General features: G+C 44.0%; 1 protein-coding gene across 3 annotated transcripts in view; it reads left to right on the top strand.

Moving 5' to 3' along the window:
- zc3h18 (zinc finger CCCH-type containing 18) overlaps window positions 1–12,326 on the top strand; it is a 207,023-nt gene that overhangs the window by 113,137 nt on the left and 81,560 nt on the right. For all 3 annotated transcript variants that reach the window (XM_048546317.2, XM_048546318.2, XM_048546316.2), the window contains one exon: window positions 10,098–10,286. In XM_048546317.2, the coding sequence (XP_048402274.1) occupies window positions 10,098–10,286 (189 nt within the window). The remainder of the gene's footprint in view (window positions 1–10,097; window positions 10,287–12,326) is intronic.

Raw genomic sequence — 12,326 nt, 5'->3', positions numbered from 1 at the left:
TCACACTACTGCTACTGAGTGTAATTGGTGAAGGGAGTGGATGCTTATGGATATGGTGACAATAAAGTGGGCGATTGTACCTGCCTCTACCACTTCCTCTGTCAGTTTGCAACATACACTCACCACTGTTTAATGTAAAAGTTGCCCCTCAGGTTCCTTTAAACCTTTGTCCTGTTACCCTAAACCTGGGCTCTCCTGGTTTTGGACTCCTACCCTGAAGAAAAGACCTTGGCTCTTAACCTTATCTATTCCAATTATGATTTTACAAGTCTGTATCAGGTCAGTTGCCTGTGTTCCAGTGGATAAAGTCCCAGCCTCTCCTTCCAACTCAAATCTTCAAGGCTCGGTAACATCCTTGTGAATCCTTTTTGTGCTTTTCCCAGTTTAATAACATCTTTCCTTCAGCAGAGTGACCAAAATTGTGTGTAGTACTCCACATGTGACATTACCAATGTTTTGCACAATGTAACATGGCATTCCAATTTCTATACTCAGCCAAATGCCTTCCCACCACCGTGTCAACCTGTGAGGCCATTTTTAAAAAAATTATGTAGCTGCATCCTTAAGTCTGTTAGTTTGACAACACTTCCCAGACTCCTGCCATTAACTGACAGTCCCACCCAGGTTTGTCTTACCAAAATGCAATACTTTGCATTTATCTGAATTAAACTCAGTTTGTTATTCCTTGGCCCACTGGCCTAATTAATCAAGATCCCATCGTACTTTTAGCTAACATGCTTTACTGTCCACTATTTTGGTGTCATCCGCAAACAAACTAACCATGTCTCCTATATTCTCATTCCAATTGTTTATATAAATGATGAACAGCAGTGGACCCAGCGCCGATCTTGGCAGCATACCACTGGTGCTCCAGTCCGAACAACAACCCTCTACCACCACCTTGTGTCTCCTACCTTCAAGCCATTTTAAAAACAGCTTTCTTTGGGGGTTGAATGCATGTTGAACCCAATCCTGCTGCCATTCAGCATCCATTGTACGGCAGGACATGCTGATGACAGCTGAGAAACGTAATCTCCTCTCGTCTGGTCTTCTCCATTACCATCTTCAAGCGTCTGAGCATACTTAAGAAATGTAGCTCACCATAAGATATACGAGCAGAAGTAGTCCATTCAGTCCATTAATCTGCTCCGCCTTTTAATGAGATCATGGCTGATCTGATAAAGCTTAACTCCACTTCCTGTCTTTCGCTCATAATTAATAATTCCCTTATTGATCAAAAATCTGTTTATCTCAGCTTTCAGTATACTTAATGTCCCAGCCTGCACAGCTCTCTGCAGTGAGGAATTGCTCAGAGAAGAAATTCCTCCTCATCTCTATCAAAATGGGCAACCCCTCGTACTGAGGCTATGCCGTCTGCTCCGAACTTCTCCCATGAGGGGAAACAACCTTTCCACATCTTCTATACCAAGCTCCCTAAGAATCTTGTATTTTTCAATGAGGTAAATTTATTTTTCTAAACTTCATTGAGTGGAAGCATAACCTATTGAACCTCTCCTCATAAGACAGCCCTTCCATACCTTAGATCAGCTGAGTGAACTTTCTCTGGCCTGCACCCAATACCAGTGTATCTTTCCTTTGATAAGGTGAGCAAAGCTATTCACAGTATTCAAGGTGTCATTGAACTTGTGTTTTCTTCATTTTAGTAAGAACTCCTTATTTTTATAATCTATTCTCCCTATTACCTTCTGAATCTGGAAGCTAGTTTTATGTGACTTATGCACGAGGATTCCCAAATCACTCTGTTGCAGATTTCTGCAGCCCTTCCTATTTTAAAAAATGATTTATGCACGAGGATTCCCAAATCACTCTGCTGCAGATTTCTGCATCCCTTCCTATTTTAAAAATATTCATTCCTGAATCCTTCCTGCCAAAATGTATGACTTCATATTTTACAACATTCTATTCCATCTGCCAAGGTTTTGCACACCGACCTCTGCTGCTGAGTTTAAAGTCTGGGTGCTACATTGTGTTGTTTTAAACTCAACCTTATTTTTGTTTGAATGCACTTTGAGTAGTTTGTTTCCAGTGTCATTTTATAAGCCCGTTTTAGATACATTAAAGGTGGTGTGATTTGCAGAGAATAGGGCATAAAATATTTCAGACAGCAAGACATCTCTATATCTGTATTAAACAAAACCACTGTATTGAGATATGAAGTTTTAGTGTGGAGATTTGGAAGAATAACACAAGACTAGAGAGTTCAGAGGTCAGTAATTGAGAGAGGGTGCAAATTTAGTTATTATTTTAATCAGTGTATGTCAACTCCTCAGGAATGTGTTGCGTCATTTTCTATTTAGTCTAATGCTCAGCCAATTATTTGCTATGCTGTGCTGGTAACATAATGACAAGTAAGGCATTTTGGGTTGACGTCATTGTGGACTGCTGTCCTGCACTGCAGAGTCAAGAGATTCAAATAGTTTATTATGATGACTTAATTAGCTAAATTGATTCTTTGTACTCTTATTGTGTAATCAAGTTTTTAGGGAAATTTGCAAGATTATATTTTTTGATGAGGTGAGAAACTTTGAATCTCTGACAACTGGTGTAGTATAATTAAAAATTCCCCAAGGCTTTTTACTCTGGTTTGCTAAATGGCATAGATCAATGCTATCCGTTATCTTTACAGTCCCAGGAGCTACCATATTTTACTTTAGCATTTCTATGGGCACTTTGTGTGAAATGTTCAAGAGTATTTGAAGTGATAGGTTACATTTTAACATGTTTGGTGTAATCTCTGTTCAACTTATTCAACTACTCTGATCATATTTTCAATTTCATTTTATATTTTATATGTGCAAATGATAAGGTATAATGAATATCACTTTCTGTGAAGATTAAAGGCAAATGCACTACTCCTGCGTTGAGGTGTTGTCCTTGAAGGGAATAGTAGGTCACAGACAATTCTAATATTGCAACAACAGAGATAAGGCCTCACTGCTGGCGATTGCAAACTTTATTAACCAGCACCCGTTGGACCTGCTGTGTGCCAGTTGATCAAGAGGTCCACATAATCAATGTTAAAACAAACGTTGAGTATTTGAAATGTAATATAAGAGATGTATTCAACATTGTTATACTTTGTTCACAGCATAGATCATTTAAATAATGATGCAAATTTGCCTTAAACAAAACTTATTGGTTGAGAACCTTCTCATTTGCACCCCCAACTGACTGCTCAGACATCATTGAGACAGTAATAATGCAGTAAACTTCCAGTATTTGAGGTATATCATTTTTGTCAGTTCATTGAGGATGCCAGTTAAAACAAAGCTTGCTGAATTTACAAAAGTCTAGCACCAGAGATTGAAACATTCTGTGCTCAATGAGGAGCAGTATTGTCAGCAATAGGTGAAACCTAAACGTTGAAATGAGAGGTCATTCTTTGATTTCAATACAAGTGAAAATGTTCATAATTTTCCTGCATAAGTCATACAGAATGCTCGTAGAAGGACAGACAAGATCCAGAGCTTGATTTCAATCACTTTTATAGAATTTTTGGGCAACTCTGCGGCTCAGCGGTTGGCACTGCTGCCTCATAGCACTAGGATCCCGAGTTGAATTCTAGCCTCGGGTGACTGCCTATGTGGAGTTTGCACGTTCTCCCTTTGTCTGCCTGAGTTTTCTCTCACAGTCCAAAGATGTGGAGGTTAAGTGGATTGGCCATGCTAAATTACCCATATATTGACCAGGGTGTGAAGGTGAGATGGGTTAGCCATGGGAAATGCACAGCTGCAGGAATAGGGTTGAGAAGGTATGTCAAAGAACAAAGAAAATTACAGCACAGGAAAAGGCCCTTCAGCCCTCCAAGCCTGCGCCGATCAAGATCCTCTGTCTAACCTGTCATCTATTGTCTAAGGGTCTGTGTCCATTTGGTCCCTTCCCATCCATGTACCTGTCTAAATATACCTTAAAAGATGCTAACGTGTCTGCATCTACCACCCCCGCTGGCAACGCGTTCCAGGCACCCACCACCCTCTGTGTAAAGAACTTTCCACACATATCTCCCTTAAACTTTCCGCCTCTCACTTTGAACTCATGACCCCTAGTAATTGAGTCCCCCACTCTGGGGGAAAAAGCTTTTTGCTATCCATCTTGTCTATACCCCTCATGATTTTGTAGACCTCAATCAGGTCCCCCCTCAATCTCCGTCTTTCTAATGAAAATAATCCTAATCTACTCAACCTCTCTTCATAGCTAGCACCCTCCATTCCAGGTAACATCCTGGTGAACTTGTTCGACTGAATGCCCTGTTTCCACACTGTAGTGATTCTCTGAACTCTATGATACAGTACCAACCCATTGAACCTGTACTGCCCGAAACAAAACTTTCTAAAACACTGGCTGAACCTCAGTTGGAGTATGTGTCTGATCATCATACTTACAGAGGACCAAGATTTTAAGAGTCTGTGTAGCCCAGATTTAATAGAATTGTATCAGGAATAATGCATTTTAACACAGGATGACTTAAAGTTCTCTTTAAGGTAGTACAAGTTCAGGCATGATTTAATAGGTATGTTCAAAATAATGAAGGGTTTTGATAGAGTGAATAAGGAGAAACTGTTTCCAATGGCAGAAGGGTCAATAACGGGAAGACAGATTTAAGGGAAATTGGCATAAAAGAAAATGCGAAGGAAACATGAAGAAAGAAAAGCTTCTGGACCAAGATAATCTAGTTTGGGAGGAGTCAAAGCACATTCAAAAGTAATTTTACAAAAAGACAATTAAATGCATATTTGCAAGTAGATATTTTTTAGAGCTAAAGTGAAAGAACAAGCATGTGGGACTAATTGAATAGCTCTTTTTAAAATTGTACTCAATGTATCCCTTTGTGCTGGATCAATCAGAATATCCTGAGAGAGGAAGCTGCCTATGAAGCAATTTCGTATTTTTTGTATTACATGTGCTTTACATTTGTGCAGATTCTTTACTCATAGAGCATAGAACATTACAACACAGTACAGGCCCTTCGGCCCTCGATGTTGTGCCGATCTCTCATACCGATCTGAAGCCCATCTAACCTATACTATTCCATGTACGTCCATATGCTTATCCAATGACGACTTAAATGTACCTAAAGTTGGCGAATCTACAACTGTTGCAGGCAAAGTGTTCCATTCTCTTACTACTCTGAGTAAAGAAACTACCTCTGACATCTGTCCTATATCTTTGACCCCTCAATTTAAAGCTATGCCCCCTCGTGCTCGCCGTCCCCATCCGAGGAAAAAAGCTCTCCCTATCCACCCTATCTAACCCTCTGATTATTTTATATATTTCAATTAAGTCACCTCTCAACCTTCTTCTCTCTAATGAAAACAGCCTCAAGTCCCTCAGCCTTTCCTCGTAAGACCTTCCCTCCATACCAGGCAACATCCTAGTAAATCTCCTCTGCACCCTTTCCAAAGCTTCCACATCCTGCTTACAATGCGGTGACCAGAACGGTACACAATACTCCCACGTGCCTACGCACCAGAGTTTTGTACAGCTGCAGCATAACCTCTTGGTTCCGGAACTCAGTCCCTCTATTAATAAAAGCTAAAACACTGTATGCCTTCTTAACAGCCCTGTCAACCTGGGTGGCAACTTTCAAGGATCTGTGTACATGGACACAGAGATCTCTCTGCTCATCTACACTGCCAAGAATCTTACCATTAGCCCAGTACTTTGCCTTCCAGTTACTCCTACCAAAGTGCACCACCTCACACATGTCTGCATTAAACTCCATTTGCCACCACTCAGCCCAGCTCTGCAGCTTATCTATGTCTCTCTGCAACCTACAGCATCCTTTGTCACTATCCACAACTCCACCGACCTTAGTGTCATCTGCAAATTTACTAACCCATCCTTCTACGCCCTCATCCAGGTCATTTATAAAAATGACAAACAGCAGTGGACCCAACGCCGACCCTTGCGGTACACCACTAGTAACTGGTCTCCAGGATGAACATTTCCCGTCAACTACCACCCTCTGTCTTCTTTCAGCAAGCCAATTTCCGATCCAAACTGCTATATCTCCCACAATTCCATTCCTCCGCATTTTGTACAATAGCCTACTGTGGGGAACCTTATTGAACGACTTGTTTGAAATCCATATACACCACATCAACTGGTTTACTCTCATCTACCTGTTTGGTCACCTTCTCAAAGAACTCAGTAAGGTTTGTGAGGCATGACCTTGCCTTCACAAAACCGTGCTGACTATCCCTAATCAATTTATTCTTTTCTAGATGATTATAAATCCTACCCCTAAAATCCTTTTCCAACAATTTACCAACAACTGAGGTAGGCTCACTGGTCTATAATTACCAGGGTTGTCTCTACTCCCCTTCTTGAACAGGGGAACCACATTTGCTATCCTCCAGTCGTCTGGCACTATTCCTGTAGACCATGATGAGTTAATAATCAACGCCAAAGGCTCGACAATCTCCTCCCTGGCTTCCCAGAGGATCCTAGGATAAATGCCATCCAGCCCAGGGGACCTATCTATCTTCACCCGCTGTAGGGTGAAGATACTCCTTGTGCTGAAGCAAATTCTGTGATTTCTGTTCAGCTGGTTTAGCGCTTACTGAGCTAAAGTTATTTCATTACAGTAATTTGACGGTATAGGATTTGAGAGTTGCTGAACAGTATGCACTTTGTTAAAGCTTTTCGTCGTGGACTCAACAGGATAATTTTTAAGAATACCAATTTAAGGAGAGGCCACCGTGTATATGGAGAGTATTGTGCTGATTGACTGGCAGATGTAACTTGGTTCTCACATTGTCATGGACAATGTTCCATTTAATTATTAATTGTCAACTTGCTAGGCCTCTATTAAATTTTAAACCTGGTAGGTTAACTCTGGTTAGTTTTTATGTTTATTCATTTGTGGGTGCCACTGTCTGGGCAGGCATTTATTGCCTGTCCATAGTTGCCCTTGAGAATGTGGTGGTGAGCTGCCCTCTTAAACTGCTGTAGCTTGTGTGCTGTAGTCTGACCAACAGTGCCATTTGGGAGGAAATTCCAGGATTTTGACCCAGCAACAGTGAATGAGCAGCGATACATTTCCCAGTCAGGATAATGAGTGGCGTGGAGGGGAACTTGCAGGTGGTAGTGTTCCCATATATCTGCTGCCCTTGTCCTTCTAGATGGAAATGGTCATGGGTTTGGAAGGTGCTGCCTAAGGAATTTTGGTGAATTTCTGCAATGCATCTTGAATATAGTCCACACTGCTGCTACTGAGTGTTGTGATGGAGGGATTGAATGTTTGTGGGCGTGAAGCTAATAAAACAAGATAATAAAATGTGAGATAATAAAATGTGAGGCTGGATGAACACAGCAGGCCCAGCAGCATCTCAGGAGCACAAAAGCTGACATTTCGGGCCTAGACCCTCCATCAGAGAGGGGGATGGGGTGAGGGTTCTGGAATAAATAGGGAGAGAGGGGGAGGCGGACCAAAGATGGAGAGAAAAGAAGATAGGTGGAGAAGAGAGTATAGGTGGGGAGGTAGGGAGGGGATAGGTTAGTCCAGGGAAGACGGACAGGTCAAGGAGATGGGATGAGGTTAGTAGGTAGGAAATGGAGGTGCAGCTTGGGGTGGGAGGAAGGGATGGGCGAGAGGAAGAACAGGTTAGGGAGGCAGAGACAGGCTGGACTGCTTTTGGGATGCAGTGGGTGGAGGGGAAGAGCTGGGCTGGTTGTGTGGTGCAGTGGGGGGAGGGGACAAACTGGGCTGGTTTTGGGGTGCGGTGGGGAAGGGGAGAGTTTGAAGCTGGTGAAGTCCACATTGATACCATTGGGTTGCAGGGTTCCCAAGCGGAATAAGAGTTGCTGTTCCTGCAACTTTCGGGTGGCATCATTGTGGCACTGCAGGAGGCCCATGATGGACGTGTCGTCTGAGGAATGGGAGGGGGAGTTGAAATGGTTTGCGACTGGGAGGTGCAGTTGTTTGTTGCGAACTGAGCGGAGGTGTTCTGCAAAGCGGTCCCCAAGCCTCTGCTTGGTTTCCCCAATGTAGAGGAACCCACACCGGGTACAATGGATACAGTATACCACATTGGCAGATGTGCAGGTGAACCTCTGCTTAATATGGAAAGTCATCTTGGGGCCTGGGATAGGGGTGCGGGAGGAGGTGTGGGGGCAAGTGTAGCATTTCCTGCGGTTGCAGGGGAAGGTGCCGGGTGTGGTGGGATTGGAGGGGGGTGTGATGGAGTTGGAGGGGAGTGTGATGGGGTTGGAGGGGAGTGTGGAGCGAACAAGGGAGTCACGGAGAGAAGTGGTCTCTCCGGAAAGCAGACAAGGGTGGGGATGGAAAAATGTCTTGGGTGGTGGGGTCGGATTGTAGATGGCGGAAGTGTCGGAGGATGATGCGTTGTATCCGGAGGTTGGTGGGGTGGTGTGTGAGAACGAGGGGGATCCTCTTTGGGCGGTTGTGGCAGGGGCGGGGTGTGAGGGATGTGTTGCGGGAAATGCGGGAGACACGGTCAAGGGCGTTCTCGACCTCTGGGGGGGGAAAGTTGCGGTCCTTGAAGAACTTGGACATCTGGGATGTGTGGGAGTGGAATGCCTCATCGTGGGAGCAGATGCGGCGGAGGTGGAGGAATTGGGAATAGGGGGTGGAATTTTTGCAGGAGGGTGGGTGGGAGGAGGTGTATTCTAAGTAGCTGTGGGAGTCGGTGGGCTTGAAATGGACATCAGTTACAAGCTGGTTGCCTGAGATGGAGACTGAGAGGTCTATGAAGGTGAGGGATGTGCTGGAGATGGCCCAGGTGAACTGGAGGTTGGGGTGGAAGGTGTTGGTGAAGTGGATGAACTGTTTGAGCTCCTCTGGGGAGCAAGAGGCCGCGCCAATACAGTCATCAATGTAACGGAGGAAGAGGTGGGGTTTGGGGCCTGTGTAGGTGCAGAAGAGGGACTGTTCCACGTAACCTACAAAGAGACAGGCATAGCTGGGGCCCATGCGGGTGCCCAAGGCCACCCCCTTAGTCTGTAGGAAGTGGGAGTAATCGAAAGAGAAGTTGTTGAGGGTGAGGACGAGTTTGGCTAGGCGAATGAGGGTGTCGGTGGAGGCGGACTGGTCGGGCCTGCAGGACAGGAAAAAACGGAGGGCCTTAAGGCCATCTGCATGCGGAATACAGGTGTATAGGGACTGGATGTCCATTGTGAAAATGAGGTGTTGCGGGCCAGGGAATTGCAAGTCCTGGAGGAGGTGGAGGGCGTGGGTGGTGTCACGGACATAGGTAGGGAGTTCCTGGACCAAAGGGGAGAAAATGGAGTCCAGATAGGTGGAGATGAGTTCGGTGGGGCAGGAACAGGCTGAGACAATGGGTCGACCAGGGCAGGCAGGTTTGTGGATTTTGGGAAGGAGATAGAAACGGGCCGTGCGGGGTTGGGGAACGATGAGGTTGGAGGCTGTGGGTGGGAAGTCCCCTGAGGTGATGAGGTCATGAATGGTGTTAGAGATGATGGTTTGGTGCTCGGGGGTGGGAAAACAGACTGCTTTGTCCTGGATGATGCCAAGCTTCTTGAGTGTTGTTTGAGGGACACCCATCCAGGCAAGTGGGGAGCATTTCATCACAGTCCTGACTTGTGTCTTATACATGTTGGACAGGCTTTTAGGAATCAGGAGGTTAGTTACTCGCCGTGTTATTCGTAGCCTCTGACCTGCTGTTCGAGCCACTGTGTTAATCTAGTGAGATCAGTTGTGTTTTTTAGTCAATGGTAACTACAAGGATGTTGATCGTGGGGTATTCAGTAATGATAACACCATTGAGTGTCAAGGGACAGTGGTTAGATTGTCTCATACTGAAGATGGTTATTGCCTGGCATATATGTGGCATGAATGTCATTTGCTACTTGTCAGGTCCAGCCTGGATATCATCCACTGCAGTGTTGAACATTGTCCACCTGTCTTCAACAGATTTCTCTCGTACCAGACCTAGCCCCAGTGGCCTTCCTCCCACACTATTACTTAGGCTCAGGAGAGTAGGAACTTGTTTGGGAGAGCTACAAAATATTGTACTAATTGACAATCTTTCAGCACTAAGTGGTTGTGTGGAGGCCAGAATATAAAAAGTAACTAACTTTGTTGTAATTTTTAGCCGGCAAGTAGAACCACCCAAGAAAGAAGCTGCTCCAGCAACTACTGTAAAAAGAGCAGATGAGTGGAAAGACCCTTGGCGCCGATCCAAATCTCCCAAAAAGAGACCAGTTTCAACTGCATCACCAGGCCGTGGGCGCAAGCGACGAAGAACATCTGGGTCCTCTGTTTCAGTCTCTGGCTCATCAAGGTATGTTAGACCCGAAATAATCATCAATAAAAAGGATTTTAAAAATGGGAAGGTCTAATTTCCATGGCATTCCTGCTCTTCTCACCAGGAATACACCTTCTCCCTAGCATAAAGGTCATTGACGAAAGGGTTGGCATCTTGGATTCTTCCTTTTAATGTCTTAAGGCCTTGTGATAGGAGAAGTGATATGGGCATGTGTGTTTGTAGTCTTGCAAATCATTTTCTATTTTTTTTCCTGAACATTTCTTAATAATAGTGCAAGGGGAAGATAATGCTGTCGTCTACTCTGGATTGGGCAGCAGAATTTCAGCAGCTGTAAATACATCAATGAACTCACATCAGGACCAGTTGGCTGCCAGTGGAAATTACAACCAAAGGTGCTATTCAGCAAGACCAACCTGGAAGGCCTATAATTTCCTTTGGTTAACTGTAACTCACTAGATAGAACTCTTCTGTTTTTATTCTGATCAGAGGGTTATTGTGTCCAAACTCTCACTCCAGAGACTATGATGAAATTCAGTGCGGACATTCCAGTATTGGAGATTTGGTGTACAGTTGATAGTTTTTCAGCTGATGCCATAAGTTGAGAATCCATCTGCCCTCTCAGGTGGATGCGAAAGATCACACTGCTTTATTTTAAGGACAAGCAAGGTATTTCTGGTGTCCTGGCCAATATTTAATCCTTAATCAATATGTTCAGAAGAGATATACAGCTGTCATTGCATTGGGAAGCTTCTGTGCTTAAATTGCTGCATTTGCTACATTGCAACAGAGTCTGCACTTCAATCTTTCAGTACCCAGCAGTTGTAGGGAGGCACTCACTATGGCCATAAAGGGAACTGTATAAATTCACTTCTCTAAATTGTTGATGTCGAGCCTCCATGAGGGCCAAACTAAACATCCCTATTTCCCCTGTACCCCAGAGCATATGACTGTACAAATGACTAGAGATTAAATTCCAGGAATTCTGGAACGAGCAAAATCAATGCAGTTGAAATATGCTATTCTCATCTTCAATCAGGAATGGGGAAAGGATGAAAAAAATGCTAAAGCACTCTAATTACATTGGATGTATGATTTCCAGCTATTCCCATCTACCAACTGAACTAGCGATCCTGTGCCCAGAACAAGTCAGCCACTTCTCCTGTAGCCAAGCTTCCTTTTATCATGTGCACCTTCCTCAGTATGTAGCATGTGCAAGGGGGCATAGCTATACATTGAGGGGTGATAGATTTAAGACAGATGTCAGAGGCAGGTTCTTTACTCAGAGAGTGGTAAGGGCCTGGAACGCCCTGCCTGCTAGTGTAGTTAGTTCAGCCACATTAGGGGCATTTAAACAGTCCTTGGACTAGCATATGGGTAATGATGGGATAGTGTAGGGGGATGGGCTTAGATTAGTTCACAGGTCGGTGCAACGTCGAGGGCTGAAGGGCCTGTTCTGCGCTGTATTTTTCTATGTTCTAACTAAAGGCCTGCAGAATTGGCTTGCTTTGAATAGCTGTATGGTTTATTGGAAAAATAAAGCAAAATTTACGATCTAATTAAAGTTCAGTGATTGGAAATTTATGACACTTGGCTCATTTTGGTTTTTCCCCACTTGCTGCTGAACATGCTGTGTCCCCTCTTCCTCATCTACTCTGTATCTTCCCATTTCAAAACCTGTCTTGCTCCTTAACCTAGTTCTCAAACTCGCTGCATTCTCCTCACAAATAATTGCAGTCACTTACAGTTTTTCTGCTGGTCACAGCAAGTCTGCTATTAGTATTTTCTGCTCACCTTAAGCCCCAACCAAAAATCTGTTCATTAGATAAGAAGTTTTGAGAGCTTAGTGAAATGTGGTTCATGGTACTGAGTCTTACAAATCAGCAAGTAACAAATTGTATCCTGAACTGTATTTCTCATCACATCAGCGGCAGTATAGTTGCGCTGTGATTCACTGAGGAGATGTGAAAGTCTATTGAATAAGAGGATTTGAGCATCTTTGATTATAATGATGTCTGACTAACCAACCTAATCTTAACAGAAGTTGGAGAGGTTGTA

The sequence above is a fragment of the Stegostoma tigrinum genome, chromosome 16 (assembly GCF_030684315.1).
Source record: "Stegostoma tigrinum isolate sSteTig4 chromosome 16, sSteTig4.hap1, whole genome shotgun sequence".
Lineage (NCBI taxonomy): Eukaryota > Metazoa > Chordata > Chondrichthyes > Orectolobiformes > Stegostomatidae > Stegostoma > Stegostoma tigrinum.
Note: the sequence above shows the minus strand (reverse complement) of the source record. Positions and strands in the feature narration are given on the sequence as shown.